We start from the raw sequence: 23144 nt of genomic DNA on the forward strand, positions 1-23144 counted from the left end.
AAATAAATGTTACCATGGTAATGTAACTTTTTTTTTTATCAGCAACGATAATGTAATTTATTATATCAATTGTGAATAGACCCTCGCGTAATGTATAAAATCTATGTAAAAAGTAGTTTTTTAACGTTATTTTCTATAATAATAATTTTCATAATTAATGTAACTGTTATAACTATAACAGTTCGAAATTGAGATTTTTTTATAAGAAAAATATTAACTATTTTAATCGTACGTCAGTATCATTCATCTCCATGACAATACACAATCTAAACAAACTTGTTCGCGACAAGTGCATTGTTTAATAACTATCATAAGAAAACCAATTTCTTTTAAATAACTATCATAAGAAAATCAATTTTTTTATCTAAAAAATAAAAGAAAACAAATATAAAACATTTTAGAGATATTCCTAACTCTATTAAAATAACATTTTTTTTATAAAAGTTTTCCTGTTAAGCATCACTATGTAACTTGACATTTCAGTTAGACTGACACCTTAAATAACAACAATCATCTGTGATCACATGAAAAAAATATTAAAAAAAAAGGAAATAACATTTTAAAAATGTTGAAATCATATTACATCTGATAGGTTGAGTCTGCATAACTGCCCTCCACCAACTGTAAAAATGAATTCAAAACAGCTTTACAACTTAAGCTCGTTTGAATACAACCCCTTAAGACAACAATGCCAATCAGAAATGGCTTATACATAGAATCCAGTCACCATGCAAGCCTGCTGAATTTTCAAACAAAAACAGATGAAGTTAGATACTAAAAAAAAAAACATGACCCATTGTATTTTTTCTAAATAGAAATATGAAGGTGAATGCTACAAATCAGAGATTTTAGCCTTCATATTCTAGAAGATTTAACCACTACACCAAACAAGTTCTTTTATTATATTATGATTTTTATTATACTTATTATTAATATGGGACATGTGAAAATTTTCTTAAATATAATTTAATAAAATTTATATTAAAACTTTAAAAAATTCAATTATTTTATTTTAAATTTATACAATAAATAAATAAATTTAATGTATAAAAAATTGTATATAATTTATAAAAAAAATTCTTTAATTTATACAAAACAGTTAAATTCAATTTATACAACAAAAATAATTCATTTCATTTATACAACAAAAATTTATTTTAAAATATATAACAAATAATAATCTATATTGTTTAATTTATATATGACAATATATAAATAAAATAAATTTAAAATAAATAATCTTTAAAATAATAAAATATTTTATATAACATTTAAATAATTTAAATACATCTTTTCTTTTACTCAATTAATTTTAAATCTAACACTTAATTAATTTAATAAATTTAATTTAACTAACTTATATTAAAAATTGATAAATTAAATAATTTATTATAATATTAAAGAAATAATTTTAAAATAAATACAATAAAGAATTAAATATTAAAATATTTGTTATACATTAAATAAATTTAAATAAATAATTTTAAAATCCTAAAATATAAACCTGCGTGGACCGTGGTGGACGCATATACGTGAGCTGTGGCCGACGCATATGCGTGGACCGCGACCAACGCAGACTGGACTTTTAAAAAAAAAATTAAATCCATAAGTGCGTCCGTTTTGCGTCGAATGTCATTGTTGCGTGGGTTTTTCACCATTTAACGTCCGTAAATGGCCCACGCAAAAATTTGGAAGCTAATTGCTTGTTTTCTTGTAGTGAATGCACTCTTCCATCACTAATACTCTTTAAACATTGAATTGAACATTGGTACCTGTTTCTGTTAAGAAGATGGGATCTAGAGAACTGTTGACTGACTTCGTCTTCCTTCCTCCTATTGGTCGGTCATATCGCATTTCAACTTACTCCTCCAGCCTTCGTGTTACTCTTTCAGGTCTCGATCGTCTGATCGCTCAGTCTCTTAGGAGAATGCCGAATGGGGGTACTTGTAGAAGGCACTCCGACGCTCAAGTCAGCAAATGACGTTCGACACTCGGATGTTTACAGTAATTAATGACGTACTTTGTTCTTGAAATATGCGCTATTTATATTATTTTAATGTGCTTACCTTATTGAACCGAATTAGTGAAGTGGATCGTACTTAGAAGTGTATTAAATTGTATTAAATTTTAATTCAGAATGCGGTATTCATTTCCAATTTAGTTGTAAAATCCAAATCTAAATCCAAATCGAGATAATAACAACAATATTTTAAAACTAAAGTTAATACAACCAATCCAAATCCAATTCACAACAACAATATTTGAAAAGTAAAATTAATACAAATAATCTAAATTCAACTAACAACAACAATTTAAAAACTAAAATTACCTTAAAGAATGGACTAAGAAAATAAAGTGTCCAACACAAAATTTTACATCTTCACTCGATTTAATATAAAATTAAAAGCACCTATAAAAAATCAAAACAATTTATAGAATAATTAGAACAATACATTAAATCTTGAATATTAGAGGAAAGTTCTTAAGCTACACATCAATTGTCACAAGCATGTTAATCTCTATCAGTATCCAATATTAAAGACGACACTAAAATATCAATTAAGCTCTTTAATAAGAAACTATGTTCCTAACTATAGACAATCACATTTCCCATATATGGTTGAACAATATTCTCAGTAAATACCCACCATTCCTCAAATAATAGAGACAAGAATTAACTGACTACCAATGTTGAATTAATAAACTAGTAATATTTTGTGCTTGTTTGTGTACTAGATGAATGGAGGAAAAAGTTCAAATAAACAAACTCTTAATCAGTGGATTCTATATTTTATACATTATTAATTGAAATGTATTACTAGTTTGTCTTTTTAGGAGTGAAACATATATCTCTTCCACATGAAAATCAAATTTCACAAAAGCCTATGAGATTTTAGGTTTCCAAACTCTCAAATATTCTAGTAATTGGGGAATTCCAGATACACCTAATATATTATATAAGATACTAGTGAAATGCGGTGCACAAAAAACTTTCCAAAGAAGAGAACTATAGTGGTTTTTACACATAAGACCTGAGTAGGATTAGTTTTTAGATATACCAAGAGGAAACATTACATTTATCATATTTAAATTCTTCATCCATGTTACAATTCATTTATTTGGGTTGACGAAATTAGAGACAAGATCCCTTAATATGTGGATTTCAATGGTTGCCTTTGATTGTGTCAATCCTTGTAATTATTGTAATTATCAATCAATGGTTATCAACATTGATAGTTACCTTATTTGTTGTAGTGTTGTGATATTGGGTATTAATTGTAGGATTATATATTGTCAGGTTTTGACTATATATGAGTATTGTAATCAACAAATTAATGAGATATTCTTTTACCTTTTCATTACCCTATTTCTCACTTGGTATCAGAGCTGTAAAACTCTGAAGGTTCACTGCATCTGTCAAGTTGGACAGAGACAACTATCCTTTATGGAAATCCTTGGTGATTTCTATAGTCAAAGGTTGCAGGCTCGATGGTTACATGCTAGGGACAAAGGAGTGTCTTGAAGAATTCATAGTTTCTGCAGACTCAAGCAAGAAACCAAATCCCGCATTTGGAGATTGGCAGGCTCATGATTCACAACTCTTTGGATGGTTGATGAATTCAATGACTGTTGAAATAGCAACACAGTTGCTGCATTGTGAAACCTCAAAACAACTTTGGGATGAGCCCAAAGCCTAGCTGGTGCACACACAAGATCTCAAATCATCTACCTTAAATCTGAGTTTCACAGCACCAGGAAAGGAGAAATGAAGATGGAGGAATATTTGACCAAGATGAAGAATCTCGCTGACAGACTTAAACTTGCAGGGAGTCTTATTTCCAACTCAGATCTAATCATTCAAACCCTAAATGGTTTAGATTCTGAATACAACCCTGTGGTGATCAAACTATCTGATCAAACTAATCTCACTTGGGTTGATTTGCAAGCCCAATTACTGACCTTTGAAAGTAGACTTGATCAACTTAATGGTCTTACCAAACTCTCTCTTGATGCATCAACAAATGTTGCTAATAAAACTGATTACAAAGGTAACAAATTCAACACAAACAACAACTGGAGAGGCTCTAACTTCAGAAGTTGGAGAGGAGGCAGAGGAAGAATGTCTAAACCAACATGCCAAGTTTGCAACAAGGTTGGGCACACAGTTGTAAACTGTTGGTACAGGTTTGATAAGTCTTATTTAAACTCAAATTATTCAGCAGACACTGACAAACAAGGAGCACACAATGCCTTCCTAGCCTCACAAAGCGCTGCTCAAGATTATGATTGGTACTTTGATAGTGGTGCAAGCAATCATGTGACACACCAAATTGAAAAATTTGAGGATCTAGCAGAGCATCATGGTAAGAACTCGTTAATAGTTGGAAGTGGTGAGAAATTGCAGATTGTTGCCACAGGTTCCTCAAAACTAAACTCACTCAACTTACATGATGTCTTATGTGTGCCTAACATTACCAAAAATCTATTAAGTGTGTCAAAATTAACTGCTGACAATAACATTCTTGTTGAGTTTGATGCAAATTGTTGCTTTGTGAAGGACAAGTTAACAGGGAAGGCAATTCTAAAAGGGACACTTAAAGATGCCTTGTATTAGCTCTCAAGGACTGAAAGGGACTCGTGTGCTTATGTATCTGTCAAGGAGAGTTGGCATAGAAGGCTTGGTCATCCAAATAATACAGTCCTAAATAGAGTCTTGAAAAGTTGTAATGTGAAACTATCACCTAGAGATCATTTTAACTTTTGTGAGGCTTGTCAATATGGCAAAATGCATTTTTTACCATTCAAAGCATCTTCCTCTCATGCTAAGGAAATCCTTGAATTAGTTCATAATGTTTGGGGTCCTGCACCAATAATATCTTCTTCTGGTTTCAAATATTATGTTCACTTCATTGATGATTTTAGTAGATTTACTTGGATTTATCCTCTGAAACAGAAATCAGATACTGCACAAGCCTTTATTCAGTTTAAAAACATGGCAGAACATTTGTTTAACAAGAGAATTAAGACAATCCAATGTGATGGTGGTGGTGAATACAAAGCTGTGCAAAACTGTGCAGTAGAAGCAGGGATACAATTCAGAATGTCATGCCCTTACACATCACAACAAAATGGAAGGGCTGAGAGAAAACACAGGCACATTGCTGAATTTGGCTTGACATTGCTAGCACAAGCCAAAATGCCCTTACATTTTTGGTGGGAAGCTTTCTCCACAGCAGTTTATCTCATAAAAAGATTGTCCTCTCTAGTCACTCAAAATGAAAGCCCTTACTCATTGCTTTTTCAAAAGAAACCTGACTACAATTCCTTAAAACCCTTTGGGTGTGCTTGCTATCCCTGCCTTAAACCTTATAATCAGCACAAACTACAATTCCACACAACTGGATGTGTGTTCTTGGGGTATAGCAACTCTCACAAAGGATAAAAATGCATAAATTCTCATGGAAGAATCTTCACTTCAAGACATGTTGTTTTCAATGAAGAACATTTTCCATTCCATGATGGGTTTCTCAATACAAGAAGTCCCTTGAAAACACTAACTGAGAGTTCATCTCTCCCTTTTTCTTTGCCTACTGCAGGTAACCTACACATTGGACAAGCCACACTTCCAGATGATAACAATCTTGGTGATGACCAAGAATCAACCAATCCAACTGAGAGTGTTGCAGTTAATTTTAGCAGAGATCAGGTTGCAAATAATTCAACAAGGAACAATCCAATTTCTGAAAATAATTCACCAAGCAACATTCAAATTCCTGATCTCACAGAAATAGTTGCTAGAGATCACCAAGATCTTGTTGAACCAAACATCAACACTCATTGGACCAAGAACAAAGCTGGAATTCATAAGCCAAAGAAGCCATATGTTGGGTTTGTTGAAACTACCACAGATGAGAAGGAACCATAAAATGTCACAGAAGCACTCACAAGACCACAGTGGAAAGAAGCTATGGAAAAAGAGTATCAGGCACTCATGTCAAATCAAACTTGGCTCTTGGTACCGTATCAAGGCCAAGAAAACATCATTGATTCTAAATGGGTCTTCAAGACCAAGTACAAAGCTGATGGGACAATTGAAAGGAGAGAGGCAAGACTAGTAGCAAAAGGTTTTCAACAAACAGCTGGATTGGACTATGAAGAGACCTTCAGTCCAGTTGTCAAGGTCAGTACAATTCGGATCATACTCTCAATTGCAGTACACCTCAATTGGGAGGTCAAACAGCTGGACATAAAACAATGCATTTCTTAATGGCTATCTCAAAGAAACTGTGTTTATGCATCAACCAGAAGGATTTGTAGACTCAACTAAATCTGAACATGTTTACAAGCTATCCAAGGCAATTTATGGATTGAAACAGGCCCCAAGAGCCTGGTTTGACAGCCTCAAAAATGCCTTAGTCAACTGGGGTTTCAAGAACACAAAAAGTGATTCCTCACTATTCACTCTAAGAGGTACAAATCACATTACCTTCCTACTTATATATGTGAATGATATAATTGTCATAGGAAACAACACCAAGTTCTTGGAATCCTTCATCAAGCAACTCAATGATGTGTTTTCGCTTAAGGATCTTGGTCCACTGCACTACTTCTTAGGCATAGAAGTTCAAAGAGATGTATCTGGCATGTACTTGAAGCAATCAAAATACATAGGAGACATTCTGAGAAAATTCAAAATTGAAAATACTTCATCTTGTCCAACACCTATAATAACCGACAAGAAATTTACAGTTGAAGGGGAGAAATTACAAGACCCAACCATGTTCAGACAAGCTATAGGAGCTTTGCAATACTTAACAAACACAAGACTTGATATAGCATTCTCAGTTAACAAGCTTAGCCAATTCATGAGCTCTCCCACTATAGATCACTGGCAAGGCATAAAAAGAATATTGAGATATCTCCAAGGTACCATTCAACACTGCCTACACATCAAACCATCAACTGACTTGGACTTAGTAGGATTCTCATATGCAGACTGGGCAACAAGTGTGGATGATAGAAAATCCATGGCTGGTCAATGTGTCTTCCTTGGTGAAACACTTGTTTCTTGGTCTTCAAGGAAGCAAAAGGTAGTCTCAAGATCCAGTACAGAATCAGAATATAGAGCATTGGCTGACTTAGCTGCTGAAATAGGATGGACCCGTTCACTTATTGATGAATTGAAACTCCCTCTACCAAGAAAACCAACATTGTGGTGTGATAACTTGAGTGCTAAGGCACTAGCTTCAAATCCAGTTATGCATACTCGATCCAAACACATTGAAATTGATGTGCACTACATCAGAGACCAAGTGCTGCAAAATGAGATTATTGTAGCATATGTTCCATCAGCTGATCAAATAGCTGACTGTCTCACTAAAGCATTAACTCATACACGATTAAAGCCAACTTAGAGACAAACTTGGGGTGACTCCTTCACCCATCAGTTTGAAAGAGGGAATTAGAGACAAGATCCCTTAATATGTGGATTCCAATGATTGCCTTTGATTGTGTCAATCCTTGTAATTATTGTAATTATCCATCAATAGTTATCAGCATTGATTGTTACCTTATTTGTTGTAGTGTCGTGATATTTGGTATTAATTGTAGGATTATTATATATTGTCAGGTTTTGACTAGATTTTGACTATATATAAGTATTGTAATCAACAAATTAATAAGATATTCTTTTACCTTTTCATTACCCTATTTCTCACTTACGAAATATGACCAATGAACACTATCCAAACTACATATGGAAAAACAGAGTCTGAGACCTTAAGGAAAACCAAATACTCATATGGGTTTTGTGCAAAAAGGAATACTTAGTACTTTGTGAAAAATAACCAAGTTAAGATACCAACTACTTATTCAAAATTGTAAATCAGATTAAGATTAAGGGCATTTACCTGAGCAAAAATAAATATCAGGCAACAACTAAACCATTCAAGTTTCCATTTATTATACAAACTGATGTTATAAACACAAGAAGCATATTTTGACCAAATAACTACAACCTCGTACAAAAAAGCCACAATTTCCATCAGGTCATCGCAGGCCACTATTCAAATAATCAAAATGTGCACATAAAATAACCAAAATGGAAGATCAAAAATTAAAATCTTCTTATCGACAATGATAAAATATGTTGAAACTGTAGGATTCAACCTTTTCTGAAACGCGTGCAGACCTCAATAGCCACTACATATGTGTTTTTAAATTTGAAACACAAACCATAAAAAGCCTAATAACATTAGAAAAGAAATATAAATTTAGAATAGAAAATATCTGTCACAACCTTTATATCACTCCCAACAGTGGTTCTAACTCCAAATGAGAATCCTTATAAATTTATACACCACCTCAATCAAACACAGAAAATAAAATAAAAATTAAATACACAATTCAATATTAAAATCCCAAATGTTGAACCAATGATGAACTCACCGAAACCAAGAATCAATTGACCTTTTAAATCAATCTTAGAAATTAAGCTACAAAGCACAAAATCCACAATAATGATTCCACCTATTCCTTCCGATTTCAAATATCGAAACTGATTATGTAGCCTTAGAAGTTCACTCAACAAAGAATAAATTGGTGCAACAACTGATGAGGGCAGGAAGAAATCGATGTTAGAATAATCTCCAATTTGTAGCCTCAGTTGCCAAAAATAAAGAGCAAGATATAAGGTTCACTATAAGAAAAAATAGCAATTTAGTTACCTTAGCCAATCAAAATAGAGTAGTGACAAATCATGACAGAAATAGTCACTAATTTAGCGATTGAAATAGTGACCAAATATGAAAACAACACTTTTAGTCTCTAAATCGATGGTTGTGTTGAAAAAAAACGTTGTGGTTTTCACGATGGACTTAATAACGGTTGTTTGTTTTCCAACAACTAATTTTTTTCTATTGCTAAATGAAATTTTTATTTTTAGTCACCCAAAATAGAGATTGAATTAATTGAATTTCAGTCCTCAATTATTTTTCCGGTCCCGAAATAAAATTTTGATTTCCCACAGGAGCCATTTTCTACTTGCCTCCAACCTCATCAAAATTTCCATATCATTTAATCCCCAAATTTTCTACTTGCTTCTAGGGAGAGCTTCTTGGCTTAAAAAGCGATTTCCAACTTTCAAACTTGGAAGGAACATTGAAGGTTTGGAGCTTAGGACACAATGAGCATTAAAGATTTTACGTTTTTTTTTCCCGATTAGATGTGACTTGGGTTGAATGCTTGAAATATTCTCTTTTAGAACACATTTTTTCTCATCTTTTATTCACTTTTGCTTTCTCAGAGACCTAGAGTTTATAAAGGGATTCCAAGATGTCAATCTTAGAAGGCACGATGAACTTTCAAGTTTTGTGGTTTTTTTTTCGATTACAGATTTTATTTTTATTGTTATTGTTAAAAGCGTTCTTGTATTTCACAGTTATGAGAAATTCGAAATCCCCAAATTTCTGGTGCTGATTTTCGTTCAGAGCGAGATTTTATTAGACGTTCCATTCCTTTCTTGGTGGGCAACGACTGACATTACTTTGGTTCAAGCTCGTTGGAGATTTGGTAAATTTATTAACCCACTTACTCTAGTAAAGCCTTTTCTTTCTAATACAACTAATATTGTCGTTGTTGCTTAATTAATTAGAGTCATTTCAAAATGTATGTTTTATGTTCTTGGTGATTATTAAAGGAACGTTAGTCTCAATCTCTTGTGTTATGCTTGGTGATGTATTGCAACACACTAAACTGGAACTATATTAAAAATTAATTTGTGATTCTTTATGATGTCAGGAATCTGCTTTAAATTAATGATCATCTTAGTTTTAGTTTTTAACTATATAAAAGGAATAAAAAAAACGAAATATAATCACTAGATGAAAAAAATGAAAATTAAATATAAAGAGATGGTTTTTTATTTTATTTGTTGAAAATTTAGATGAAATTTCAATGTTATTTTTGTGGTTATTTTCATATGATGTTGCATCATCAACTTACTTTTTGTTCTCATTCCAATCCATGATTCCGAGTTTTGAAAATATTCTTCTGTTATTGTGTAAATTGGAACATGTATTTCCATTCTTTGATACTATGAAACATCTTCAAATTCATCTACTTTATGAGGCAAAGTTGGTGGTTCAATCCAATATCGTTGGATGTATCTATTTGAGAGGTATAAAATTACTAATCACTTTTATAACGTTTGTTTTTTATTTATTTAATATTTTAAACTACGGATGTCCATATTCTTTTTTAGATTCTTACACTAGTGCAGATAAGTTAAACAAATGCGGCTATTTTAAATTTACAAATGCGGTCATAGAACCGCATTTGATCAACACGCATTTGTAAATCTGGAATTTACAAATGCGGTCCTATGACCGCATTCATAAATCACATTTACAAATGCGGTCATTTTAGATAACCGCATTTGTATATTATTCTGAATTAGGGAGTGGGTTTGGGGTTTAGGATTTATGAATGCGGTCTTGGTAAAAACCGCATTCATAAATCACTATTTACAAATGCGGTCATTTACTAAGACCGCATTTGTAAATGCGAATTCACTATTTACAAATGCGGTCTTGGTAAATGACCGCATTTGTAAATAGTGTTTTTTTTTTTTTGGTACATCCTGTTTTGTGCAGAAACCATATATTTAAATAACCTGCATAATGATTAAACCCAGCCAGACAAATACAAAAATGTAGTAACCAATTGAAATCATCAAAATGTACATTTACAAGTGATCAAATTACATATAATAAAACCACTAATGTTGTTTACTTATGCTAGAGTTATAAAAATTAATGAAGTATGTGGACCAAGAATCTCTAACATATGAAATGCCTTCCTCACTCATTGGTGTTTCTTCTGTGAATAACTGCATTGCAAAGTTGACATAAATTAGTTTCTAGATATATATATGTTCAAGAATTATAAAAATGATTTAACATATACCTCCTTCCAACCAGTTTTAACACCTAGTCTTATAATGGTAATCATCCATTGCATAATGTAATAGCCACACTCATAGCTTCCTGGTTGTTTATTACACTATATAATTCAATAAAAAGTAATATGTTAGTATATTGATAAACAATGATAATAGAGAAAGAAAAAAATTACAAACCTTTACTCTTATGTAGTTCAAATTATTTGAACTGGATCGACCTTTTAGGATGTTATATCCACGCCATGAACTGGTTAATACAAAAAACCTCGTTAGTAGATGGTTAATTAGTAACATATACAAAGTTAAGTTTATACTATACTTACGTATCAATGATATCCTTAAATTTTGTGGGCATCTTCTTGTGTAGGGAACAGAACCACACAGCAGTCTTATCAACCATTGATAAGACAAGTAACTGCCAATGATGCCTATATGATCATTGAAAAGAGTTAGTAAATATTTAAAACATGAAATAATAATAATTGATGACATATAATTAAACTTACTCATTAATGTAAGGGCATAAATAAATTTGTTTTCCCTCTTTTTCCAGGATGTTAGTGATGTATGCTTGAGTCTCAGTTGAGTTTGGTCCAACGGGATTAGTATATGCAGGATCTACGAATCCATACATATTTTCCTTCCCCTCAGTGATACAGACTCTATGCAAAAACCTACAAGTTTTTAGTTAAAGCATAATCAATAATAATTTAACATAAAGTAAATTGAATAATAGGTAATGATACTTACATCATAAAAAATTGAATTATACTTATATTGAGCTCCTGGTTCCCAGATATAAATTCTGATAAATCTGTGTTGTAAATCATCAGTGGCAGTTCAGTGTTGATTTGAAAAAATGTATTATCCCACGGAACTGGAAAAGGATCATTGCCAATCTGACTAGCAATGAGACGTAGGGAAGCCATAGGATCGTCAACTGGAACCTCACGCTTTTTTTTCGGAGTTGGTGGCTGAAAAGGTTCCTACAAGATAAACAACATTTGTATTAAATTATATGTAATATATAAATATAAATAAAAAATAATATAATGAAACGAAATTATTACATGAGGTTCGGGCATAGATCGAATGAGCTCTCTGGGCCAGGCAACGAATGTCTGAAATGCATCGGCCACAGTGGTTACCTCATCTGAAGGTAGTGGAACACGAGCATCAGGAAATCGTACTTTTTCAACAGTTACCTTCGCCACATCAGGGGAGAGAGGAACGCTATGTAAGGTGGTGGCGTTTTTATAGACTTTTCCAAGTGCCACCACCCGAGGAAGTTTGCCGCCCACTACCAGTAGCTCACAATCCTCTGTCTGCCCATTGATATCATCCCCTGATGTTGGAGGAGCCGCACAACTCCCCTTTGTGCTCTTGGGAGTGGGACTAACAAGGGGTTCAATCGGCTCAGCACAAACTTGTTGCGATAGAAACTCTTGTCGCATTCGATCATTCTCCTTTTTCATCTCCAGCCACATCAAATCAGTCTCCTTTCTCATCTCCTCCATTATTTCTTCACGTAACTTAGTCTTCATTTGAGTTTCCTTCTTGGAGGAGGAGGATGGCTGTCGTTCTGAAACTCCAAAAAAAAGTTTAATTCCGACCCCTTGTCCAGCGGCACGAACACGACCAGAGTGTTCAGGTCGTCCAATTGCTTCAACCAGGATATCGTGACGACCTTCAGCAACAAATGTACCGTCGGATTCCAAGGAATCCTGCAAGAGTACACAAAAATCATATTTTCAATCATTAATATAATTAATGCTTTAAAAATATTGAAAATAACAAAAATAACTTACAATTTTTTCGATTATAACCCCGGATTGCTCGGAACTTGGTGCACCGGACTTTTTAATTCGGGCCCTCTTCCATTTTTCATGGCGAAAAGGTGGTGGAGGAGAAGTGACCCCTGTTTCCACATTCTCAGAATACGTCCCCTGTTGAGATTTCTCCTTTTCCACCATCAGTGTTTGCTCAAGTTTTCTATACCCCGAACGAGACATAACGTGCGGGGTAAGATTCTTCAAAGCTATCTCTTGAGCTTTCTTCCGACGATCCTGTCATAATTGAAATAAACAAACTGAAGTAAATAAGATAAATTATTAATGTTATATAAACAAAAAAGTTACTTCACTTACCATCCAAGCCTCATTTTCACGGCTTTCTCTAAAAAGACGCCATGTCTCTTCATCAATATGTTGGTACTTTAAACATGGATTTTTGTCTTTAAGGTCGCCAAAAATGTATCTCGATGTCAGTCTTGACTTAAAGGTACGAAATTTAAGTGCGATATTGGATAATATCTTTGATCGAAGCGGTTCCACATCAGGAATGTCAAAGTTTGCCTGCAAAATAACATCATGAAATTAAAATTAATTAATCAATATTAAAAAGCATTATATGATAACAATAATAATGTAAAGCTTACCAGAACATCCTCCCATAGCATGTTCCGATCAACCTCTGAAACCTCATCCCATGAATTAATCAAAATGGAGAGCCTCTCATGAGAAACAACTCCAAGATAGCTCATAAACTCATCTGCCTTAGGACCAAAAGCCACTCCAGTGTTGACGTCAATGTCAACATGTGTCTTCTCACCAGCAGCACGTCTCAATGCAAGACGCTTCAATCTAGTAGGTCCTCTACTACCTCGCCCAGATCGAGGTCTGACTGGAGTCTGGTCGTCATCCATGTCTCTGTTAAAAAAATTAGGTAACAAACATTAGTTAATGTGCATCGAATTAAAATCATATAAAAATAATACATAAAATTATAAATGTTTATTTACATGTTGCATGTGGGTTGAATGTTTATATGTAAATTCCTTCACTGTGGTCTTTACGGGTTGCATGTACATCATCAAGTACATCGTCATCTTTATTAGTTATCATTGGTGTGAATGAACGAGTTTCGCCATATTCAATATCATCTATGGCTTCCCCTTGTTTTTTCCCGTGTAAAACGACATACCAATGTTCTGACGTAGGATCTTTCACATAGAAAACCTGAGATGCTTGTTGAACCATTATAAATGGCTCATCTCGATACCCTATCTTTCGAAAGTCCACTAGTGTGAATCCTGATTCATCAATTTTAACCCCACTTTTATTATCAACCCATTTACACTTGAAAACTGGAACGGAAAACTTAGTGTAGTCAATCTCCCATATCTCTTCTATAAACCCATAGTATGCCATTGATCCAAGTACTGGATTTGTATCTTTCGAAGTCGAAAACTGCATTGACTCGGCTTCAAGAGTAACACCAGAATTTTGAACTGTACTCTTTTCATCCAGGGACTTCGTGTAAAATATACAATTATTCACTTCGTACGCTGTACATGAAATGACATCAAACTTCAATCCAGCAGCCAACCAAGTCAAGGTCTCTGATGCCGTTGAATCCTTGAACACCTCATCTTTAAACCAAGGCATGAAAGTTCTATTATGTTCCATCAAGACCCATTTCTCTGCTTGTCTTGGGTTATTTGCCTTCACAATGGCTTTATGAGCTTCTATGTAAGGTACAACTTCATCTGTGTTATTCAATATGTACAAATGTGCTTGCAAGACTTCTGATCGAGATTTGCTTACAATATTCACACCACGTAAACATTTACTTGTAGAACGCCTGTGGTGCCATGAATTAGCTGGAACACCTATTGGATTTGCTTTTGTCATGTACTCTGAACAAAATTCAATACTTTCTTCAGCTATGTACCTTTCAATCATTGAAGCCTCTGGACGATAATGATTTTTCACATAACCTTTCAAAATTTTCATATACCGCTCAACAGGATACATCCATCTTAAGTACACTGGTCCACACAATCTAACCTCTCTTACCAGATGCACCACTAGATGAACCATGATGTCAAAAAAAGACGGAGGAAAAAACATTTCCAATTCACACAAGATAACAACAATTTCATTTTGAAGTTCATCTAGTTTTGAGGGATCAATGACTTTACAACAGATGGAAGAGAAGAATGAGCACAAACGGGTTATGGTGTGTCTAACATTTTTTGGTAAGATCCCACGGATAGCTACCGGCAACAATTGTTGTATCAAGATGTGACAATCATGAGACTTCAACCCAATTAACTTCAAATCTTGCATTGACACTAGACTCTTCACATTTGAGGAATGTCCTTGTGGCACTTTCACACCCTTTAGACATTGACAAAAACTAATTTTTTCATCTTTTGACATTGTGTAACAGGCTGGGGGCAAATATGTACGCTTACCCATTTGTATGGGTGCCAACTCGCCGCGTATGTTCATCTCAATCAAATCTAAACGAGCATTTAGACCATCCTTCGTCTTCCCGTTAATGTTAAGAAGTGTACCAATTAAGCTATCACACACATTCTTCTCAACATGCATTACATCTATACAATGTCTGACTTCTAACCTCGACCAGTACGGAAGATCAAAGAAGATTGATTTCTTCTTCCAAATATTTGTCACAGATGACTTTTTTTTGGACTTGCCGAAGGTGTGGTCTATGTTATTTACCTTTTCGTAAACCTCAACACCGGTTAATGGAGTTGGTGGACCACTACCCTCTTGGTGTCCATTAAAGGCTTTTTTCAACCTCCGGTAAGGATGATGACTTCTAAGAAACCTCCGATGCCGAAGATATACTATTTTCCTTCCATGTTTCAATTGTTGAGAAGCAGTATCTTCTTCGCATATTGGACACGCTTTGTGACCCTTAACACTATAACCTGATAAGTTACCATATGCCGGAAAGTCATTGATGGTGCAAAATAACATGGCATGAAGCTTGAAAGTTTCATTAGCAAATCCGTCAAATACTTCGACACCCTGGTCCCACATTAACTTCAAATCTTCAATTAGGGGACTTAGATAAACATCAATATCATTCCCTAGTTGTTTCGGACCGGATATCATCATAGACAACATCATGTATTTTTGCTTCATGCACAATCCAGGAGGTAAGTTGTAAATAACTAGTAATACAGGCCATGAACTGTGATTTGTACTCATATTACCAAACGGATTCATTCCGTCTGTAGCTAAACCAAGTCGGATATTTCTTGATTCTTTACCAAATTCTGGAAAGTCATCATCAAATTTCTTCCATTGAATAGAATCAGCTGGATGTCGGTACATGCCATCGCATTTCCTCTCATCTGCATGCCATCTAAGATTCTTAGCATCGTCTGGGTTTGCAAACAAACGCTTCATCCTTGGAATGATGGGAAGATACCACATAACCTTCATTGGGGGTCCATGCTTTTCCATGTCATCAATAGAATCATCATCTTTTTGTTTCAACTTATAACGTGATAACCCACACCTCGGACAACTTTTCAACAATTCAAAATCTTTCCGGTATAATATACAATCATTAGGACATGCATGTATCTTTTTGTACTCCATACCCATTGGACAAAGAATCTTTTTGGCCTCGTAATTACGATTAGGTAGACTATTTCCCTCTGGAAGCATATCCTTCAACAGCTGGAGCAATTCCGTGAAGCTTTTATCAGTCCATCCGTTTATTGCCTTCAAATTCATCAATCTTAACACCACCGACAACCGTGTGAAGTTAGTTGATCCAGGATACAAAGGAGTCTCTGCATCTTTTGACATACTTTCATATCCATGCGCTTTTGCAAAACACTCAGCTCCCACATCACGAATCATGTCCTCCAATCGATCATCATCTCCATCATCGTGTACTGCTTCATCCATGGTAGAACCCACATATTCTTCAGTTACGGAAACACGTGGTAAATTTAATAATTCACCATGCCATGTCCAAGTTGTATAAGATCGAAGAAACCCATCACATAGCAGGTGTTCCCTCATGATATTCACATCCAGTATCCTTCCATTCAAACAGTTAACGCACGGACACCTGATCTTTGCTCCATCATGACCACTAATAATCGCGTTACGCTGTGCAAATTGTATAAATTCCTCTACTCCCCTTTCGTACTCATCACTTATACGAACAACATTAATCCAACTTCGATCCATTATATATTCTGGAATATAGTTAGGATTTTCTAATAATTAGTATTCTCTTCAATCTCACACATTTGCCGAGGGTCGAACACCCCCGGACTCAATCCAAACACGATATTTCTATTCTAAAAGTAACAATAACTAACATAACATAAAACTTTTATTAAAATGTAATTAACAACTAACTAAATATTTCACTTCTAAAATTAAAATTCTAGAACAAAGTTTAATACACTATAGAATTATAATTCCATAAAGATTAATATCATATTCATTTTTATTTAAGTAAAAGTAGTTTAAAGTGACAATTATAAAAAATAAATGATGCCAGGGAAAAAAAGAAAGATATGCAAAGAGAAAGTGCAAAAAATAAAAATAATTACAAAAATAGAATTTATATATAATATAAATTTAAGAAAATAGAAATTATATAATACAAAAATTCAAAATACACACAAATATATAAATTATTAGTTATTAGTTATATACATTCTAAGTTATATTAGTTATTAATTAAATATATATTATAATACAGAAAAATAAAAATTCAAAATATTAAATATGAATTCAAAATTTTAAATATAAATTCAAAATATTAAATAAATACAACACCAACCTTTAGGTTGATGGTGATCGGAGACGTAGGCGAAGGCGGTGGCGGAAGCAGTGGCGGTGACGGAAGCAGTGGCGGTGGCGGAGCAGAAAAAACCAGAGAACCAATAGAACAGTAACCACCTATATGCAGAAAACGAGTAAGGAAACGAAATGACAATGCCAAGGAAGTGAATAATGACAATGACAAAAACGAAAACGAAAACAAACGTTGAAGCAGAGAGAGCTGAAACTTACAATGCAAAGCGGAGACAGCTGAGAACGTTGAAACGAAGAGCGGAGAAGACGAAAGTGAAAGTGAAAACCAGTGGCGCGCTTCTATTTTTAGGGTAAAATTGATTTACAAATGCGGTTCTAGGGTAGAAACCGCATTTGTAATTCAATTCAGAATGAATTACAAATGCGGTCTTTACTATGACCGCAGTTGTAATTCATTTTAATTGATTTACAAATGCGGTCTTACCCTAGAACCGCATTTGTAAATCAATTTAATTACAAAAATGCCACCGCGTTTTTTACAAATGCGTTTAAACGCAAAGCCGCACTAAATAAATAGTCGTTGTTTTCAAATTTTGTACTAGTGTTACATTCCCTAAAAAAGAAAGTAAAAGATAAAACTAGGGTGGAAGACTCTACTTGTGAAGCTTACTTGGTGGAAGAAATATCTACACTTGCCTCATTTTATTATGTTGATCATGTTGAAACAAGAAAGACTAGGATCCCTCATCATAATCTTGAAGTAAGTGAGGGTTCTTCTTGTGCTCCTCCTGTTTCAATCTTCAATTATCCAGGAAGAGAAATTGGAAAATGCATCTCTCGTGATAGTGTTTTTGCATATGGCTCTCGCCTTTCCAGTTGACGTCCGAACTTCGGAGATACTTCCTAGAAAACCCTCTTTAACTAACTTAACGAGCTGATACTTCAAGGTCAGACATCTTTCTGTGTCATGACCGCGAGCTTCATGAAACTCACACCACACTTCCTTCCTTGCCCCAAACATTTGATCAGCCTTTTGCGAAAATTGGATCCTTTTCACCACGTCTTCCTTATTCAAGAGTGACTTCAACGTTGTGTTGAACTTGGGTTCAGTTTGCTCGTATCTAGTGGATGTTCCTTTATCAAGTTGTTTTTAGTCACATACGGGACGTCCTTCCGCTCTAATCGTCTTCCGAACAATGGTTTTGCACTTTACGGGTATGGGCATGTTAGTTTGTCATTGTATCTTCCCTATTTTTGCAATTCATTCACTTTTTTTCTCCTTATTCCTTCCTCCGCTTCAATGTGAATCGCTTCTCTTTATCGAATTTTTGCGATTTAATGAGTCACTGAAAAGACTCGCTCAAAGACCTTTTACAAACGCGTCTACCACCATCTCCTCGTTCGGATTTCGTAATCGCATCGAGACCACACAAAAACGATTGAGGTAGTCCTTACAAGGTTCTTTCTCTCTTTGTTGTACATCAAATAGATCGGCAAGACGAGGATGTTCGACCTTATTGGCTGAGAATTGTTCTTTGAACATGTTGGAGAACACATGGAATGACGTGATGTTGCCGTCTAATTCTCCACTAAATCATTGAAGAGTCGTTCTTATGAGCGTTCCTACAAACATCTTGCAACGTATCACATTGGATCCCCCCGAGATGATCATTTGGGCTCGAAAAGCTTTGAGATGTCCTTTAGGGTCTTCTGCTCCCGAGAAGGGCGTTATCCTTGAAGTGATAAAATGGGGTGGGATGGGCTTCTCCATGATGGCTTGTGAGAAATGTCTGGGGTTATCCCATGCTGAGATATCAGAAGAGCGTGCTCGGACATCTCTTCGTACCTGTCTGTGTACGGTCCTTCATAGTTCTTCGTTTGTCATTCACATTTCTTCATTCATCTAGACTGCATCCTCCATTACCTTCTTAGATTGGTGTCCACTTCCTCTTGCAATTTTTCTTGACTGACTCGAGATGCTTCTCTATCGGCTCGAGCTTCTTCTTGTAGAAGGTTTTGTTCTTCCCGGAATTCTTGAGCTTGTCGTTTTACTTCTTCATTATCATGATGTAGTGCTAGCATTATCTCCATAATCTGTTGGAGGGTGGGTGTTTCATTCTCCCTTCATGTTTGTTGGTGTGCGTCACCCATGTTCTTCGGTTAGTCACTCACAATCTACTTCTTTCTAATCGACGAGATCGGTTTTACTGAGCCCTAATGTGGGCGCCAAAATGTTTTAAACAGGTTACAAGTTGGGAAACCTAGCCAAACACTGATTCTCTCTCTCTCTCTTTCTTGACTTCTCTCCTTTCTTATCTCTTTTTCTCTCCTTTTCCTAGCCAAAAATCTGATCCCCTCATTTCTCTTTCTATTTTCCCTTTATAGCTCCTCTCGCACCTGGTTTTTAGGTTTAGTTGTTCGTTATTTTTCCTCCACGTTATTTTCTCATGTTGTGTACTCCACTACCTAGATTGTCTCTTCCTTTTCGAGAATACCCCCCTCCCTTTTGTTAGGGGCATCTTCCTGTTTAGTGAATCTTATATCTAAATGACATTCTGGCTGGCCTTCATGATCCGAATAGACTGGACAACTCAATATGGACTGCTAGGTCATCGTTCCGAATTGATTAATCCCTCCGTTGACTATCGCGTCAGTTATCTGGCAGACCTCGTTATCCTCTCCAAACAACACAATTACTGATAAAGGAACCGATATAATTTGGAATTACAATCCTAAGAAGTTGGATAATGGGAAGGAGAAAACCTCATTTTTGTGTATTCCATACGCCATATCGCATCAATTTTTTTTTTTTAAAAATTCAAAAATGTTGAGCTCAAACGGTAGTTGATTAACAAGGGTAATAACATTCTTTACCTTCCCTCATAGATAATTATGACCTTTTAGTATTTAACTAATTTCATTTAGTTATTTATGACAACTTATGAGATGAAACAACCCACTATATAGGTAAAGCTATCAACTATGCGATATGAGTTAAAGCAAGCAGTTTCCTGAATAGATCGCATACCGTTAGAGAAATGGGCTCAGGCATACGATGGAGGAAAAAGGTATGGTCATATGACCACAAATATAGCAAAATGCATTAAATCCGTGCTTAAGGGAGCTCGTTCCTTGCTGATTTTTGCTTCGGTTAAGGCAAATTTCGAATAAACAAAAACATGGTTTGTTGAACGAGCCTTCAAAATAGACATCATGTGATGTGAGTTGATTTTAGGATTGCACATTTTAATTGGTCGCTCTTGTTATGATTTTGAGATTAATAGTTTAAGGTGAAAACCCTAAGAAGATTCCCACTGGACACGAGTTTAACCAAGTGGTTAAGTAAGTGTGAAGGTTCACTTCAAAAGAGCGAAGAGAAAAGGGAAAAAATGGGCAGCCTTAGGGTTTGACTAAGTCAAACTCGCACCCTAGGCTTGTCCTTCTAGAAACCAGGTCAAATTGCCTTCCTAAAGGGTTAGGAACAAGCTAAAATGATACCTACAACACCTATTATATTAAAGGCACCTTATTCTAGCCTATCTTTGTTACTTGGACCCCTAAAGTGAGCCCAAATTATTTACAAACATATTCTATTTTTTAAGAAGACCAAAAGGAAAAACTTCTGATATTCGGGTTTATAACTTCTTCTTCTTTTGTTGATTCTTTCTCGAGACTTGGTGGGGCCTGACTTTGTATCTTGAGATGACTAACCATTTGGGGAAGTGCTTGTTGTGTCCTTAGTTATCTGTCGATTTGTATCATGCTCTCCAGGTTGGAAAGAATTCGTCCTCGAATTTAAAACTCCTGCAAATAACATAGTGAGTTTGTTCACATGATTTGTATATGGTAGGTGTGAAGCAAACTTATGTTCATTAAGCTTAGGGAGATTACATGGTTGAATTCTAGCTACAGGCCATGTTTGGAAAGAATATTTGGGGATGAAATGATTTTGGGAGAATCCTCTTAGAAGGTCATAACCTTTAGGAGGTTTTTGAATATCATCCCTAAACTTCTTAATAAAATATGTCAAGTATTTAGAATGTTTATGTAATGAAAAAGACAAGGAAGAAAAACACCTTCGAGGTGAAGTGATGATACCCATGTTATCTTGTCCTTCATTTGCTCTTTCATTTTCACTTTTGGTTTTTGTTTTAATTTAAGCCTGATGTTCCTCTTTTAACTTTGAGGTTCTTTTATTTGGACAATTGGAAGCTATGTGCCCAAACCCTAAACATTTAAAAAAATTTGTACTTCAAGGTTTGGTGGGTGACTTAGGGGTAGATGTAGAAGGTTTGTCTTTAAAAACTTTATAGGAAGAAGTGGTTTCTTTTGAAAAATTGGAAGGAGAAGTTTTTCTAGAAATGTTATTTTTATCCTTCCCTGAAGATTTGTAGAAGCCATCATGATGATTACTTTTGAAAGTTGTTTTCGTCAAAATATGTGATTCCACCTTGATGGCTAGGTGAACCAACTTCTTTAAAGAAGAGTACTCATATAATTCTACAACATCTTTAATTTCTCTCCTTAAATCACTCACAAACCTAGTGATCTTTGACTCTTTACTATCATGCATATTTATCTTAGTCAAAGTTGTTTCTAGATCTTTAAAATATTCGTCTATTGTCCTAGGTCCTTGATGAAGCCGTTGGAGCTTCAACAAGAGTTCCTTCCTATAAGGAGGAGGAACAAACTGTGTGCGCATACATTCTTTCAAATCATACCAAGAGACCACAGCTGGCCTGTTGTTTAGCCAAATGTCCATTGCAGTTTGTTGCCACCATTGGATCACATAGTCTAAAAAAACTAGGGAAGCTAACCTAACCTTTTGGTCCTCGGTGACCTTATACACATTAAAGATATATTCAACTTTAGCTTCCCATTCTAAATACAAAGTAGGGTCATTGGACCCACTAAAACTAGGTAACTTTACAAAATGAAAAGAATGTTATGGTTGTTGTTGGTGTTGATGGTGCCGTTTGTCAAAATTGTGCACTCGCCAATCATGTTCTTGACTTTCATAGTGCATGGAATGTCTAGTTTTTCTTTGCGGCTCCCATCTCCTTTCTTGAGTTTGCCTTGCTTGAGCTTCTTCTAGTCTTTGCAATCTTTTCGCTAGTTGGCTTATTTTCTCATCTTTGTGGACCATTCGCTTCTTGACCTCCACAAGTTCTCCCAAAAGATGGGCTTTGTGATGTGATTGCGATTTTGAAGATTCACCTAAAGACAAATGACCCATAATGTTTGCACAAGGAATCAAACAATTAGTGAAAAAGAAGTTAGAATACACTATCTCAAGTTTGTGTCACTTTTGGTGAAAAGAAATCAAGAGAAGAACACTCCAAGCACTCAAAAAATTTGTATCCTTTCAACAAAGGTCTATCTCGGTGTTGAAATCTCTCAAATGAAAAAGGACAAAACCCTTATCACTTGATCTCAATAGGACCACAACAAAACTTAAGGAAAATTTAAAAGACAAACAAGAAAGCTAAACCAAGTTTGAAAAAAGATGTATGACAAAACTTTTAAAGAAAGACAAGCAAGAAAAAGGCACACAAAAAGACTCTAAGATACTTACTAAAACT

At 34.8% G+C, this 23144-nt stretch overlaps 2 protein-coding genes across 2 annotated transcripts; one reads left to right on the plus strand and one right to left on the minus strand.

Annotated features, from left to right (window-relative positions):
- The first annotated feature begins 3419 nt into the window (after window positions 1-3419).
- On the plus strand, window positions 3420-4599 carry LOC150027550 (uncharacterized). Its single transcript, XM_090302110.1, has 2 exons — window positions 3420-4364; window positions 4559-4599. Exons 1-2 carry the CDS (start codon window positions 3767-3769, stop codon window positions 4597-4599), a joined length of 639 nt encoding a protein of 212 aa, XP_090158236.1. The 5' UTR covers window positions 3420-3766.
- A 7347-nt stretch (window positions 4600-11946) lies between these two features.
- Window positions 11947-13040, minus strand: LOC150027551 (uncharacterized). Its single transcript, XM_090302914.1, has 2 exons — window positions 12769-13040; window positions 11947-12684 (listed from the first exon to the last, which is right to left on the minus strand). The coding sequence occupies exons 1-2, from the start codon at window positions 12970-12972 to the stop codon at window positions 11947-11949; spliced, it is 942 nt and encodes a 313-aa protein (XP_090159040.1). The 5' UTR covers window positions 12973-13040.
- Between the last annotated feature and the right edge of the window lie 10104 nt (window positions 13041-23144).

This window comes from Phaseolus vulgaris, chromosome 5, assembly GCF_051622355.1.
Source record: "Phaseolus vulgaris cultivar YP4 chromosome 5, ASM5162235v1, whole genome shotgun sequence".
NCBI classification, from domain to species: Eukaryota; Viridiplantae; Streptophyta; class Magnoliopsida; order Fabales; family Fabaceae; genus Phaseolus; species Phaseolus vulgaris.

Excerpts from the sequence above, each read along its gene's own strand:
- LOC150027551 (XM_090302914.1), bottom strand. The coding sequence starts at position 12,972 with ATGTCTCGTTCGGGGTATAGAAAACTTGAGCAAACACTGATGGTGGAA. Across the intron at positions 12,685-12,768 it reads GGGTTATAATCGAAAAAATT|GATTCCTTGGAATCCGACGG; the intron begins GTAAGTTATTTT and ends GTACTCTTGCAG.
- LOC150027550 (XM_090302110.1), top strand. The coding sequence starts at position 3,767 with ATGAAGATGGAGGAATATTTGACCAAGATGAAGAATCTCGCTGACAGA. Across the intron at positions 4,365-4,558 it reads GGATCTAGCAGAGCATCATG|GACAAGTTAACAGGGAAGGC; the intron begins GTAAGAACTCGT and ends TGCTTTGTGAAG.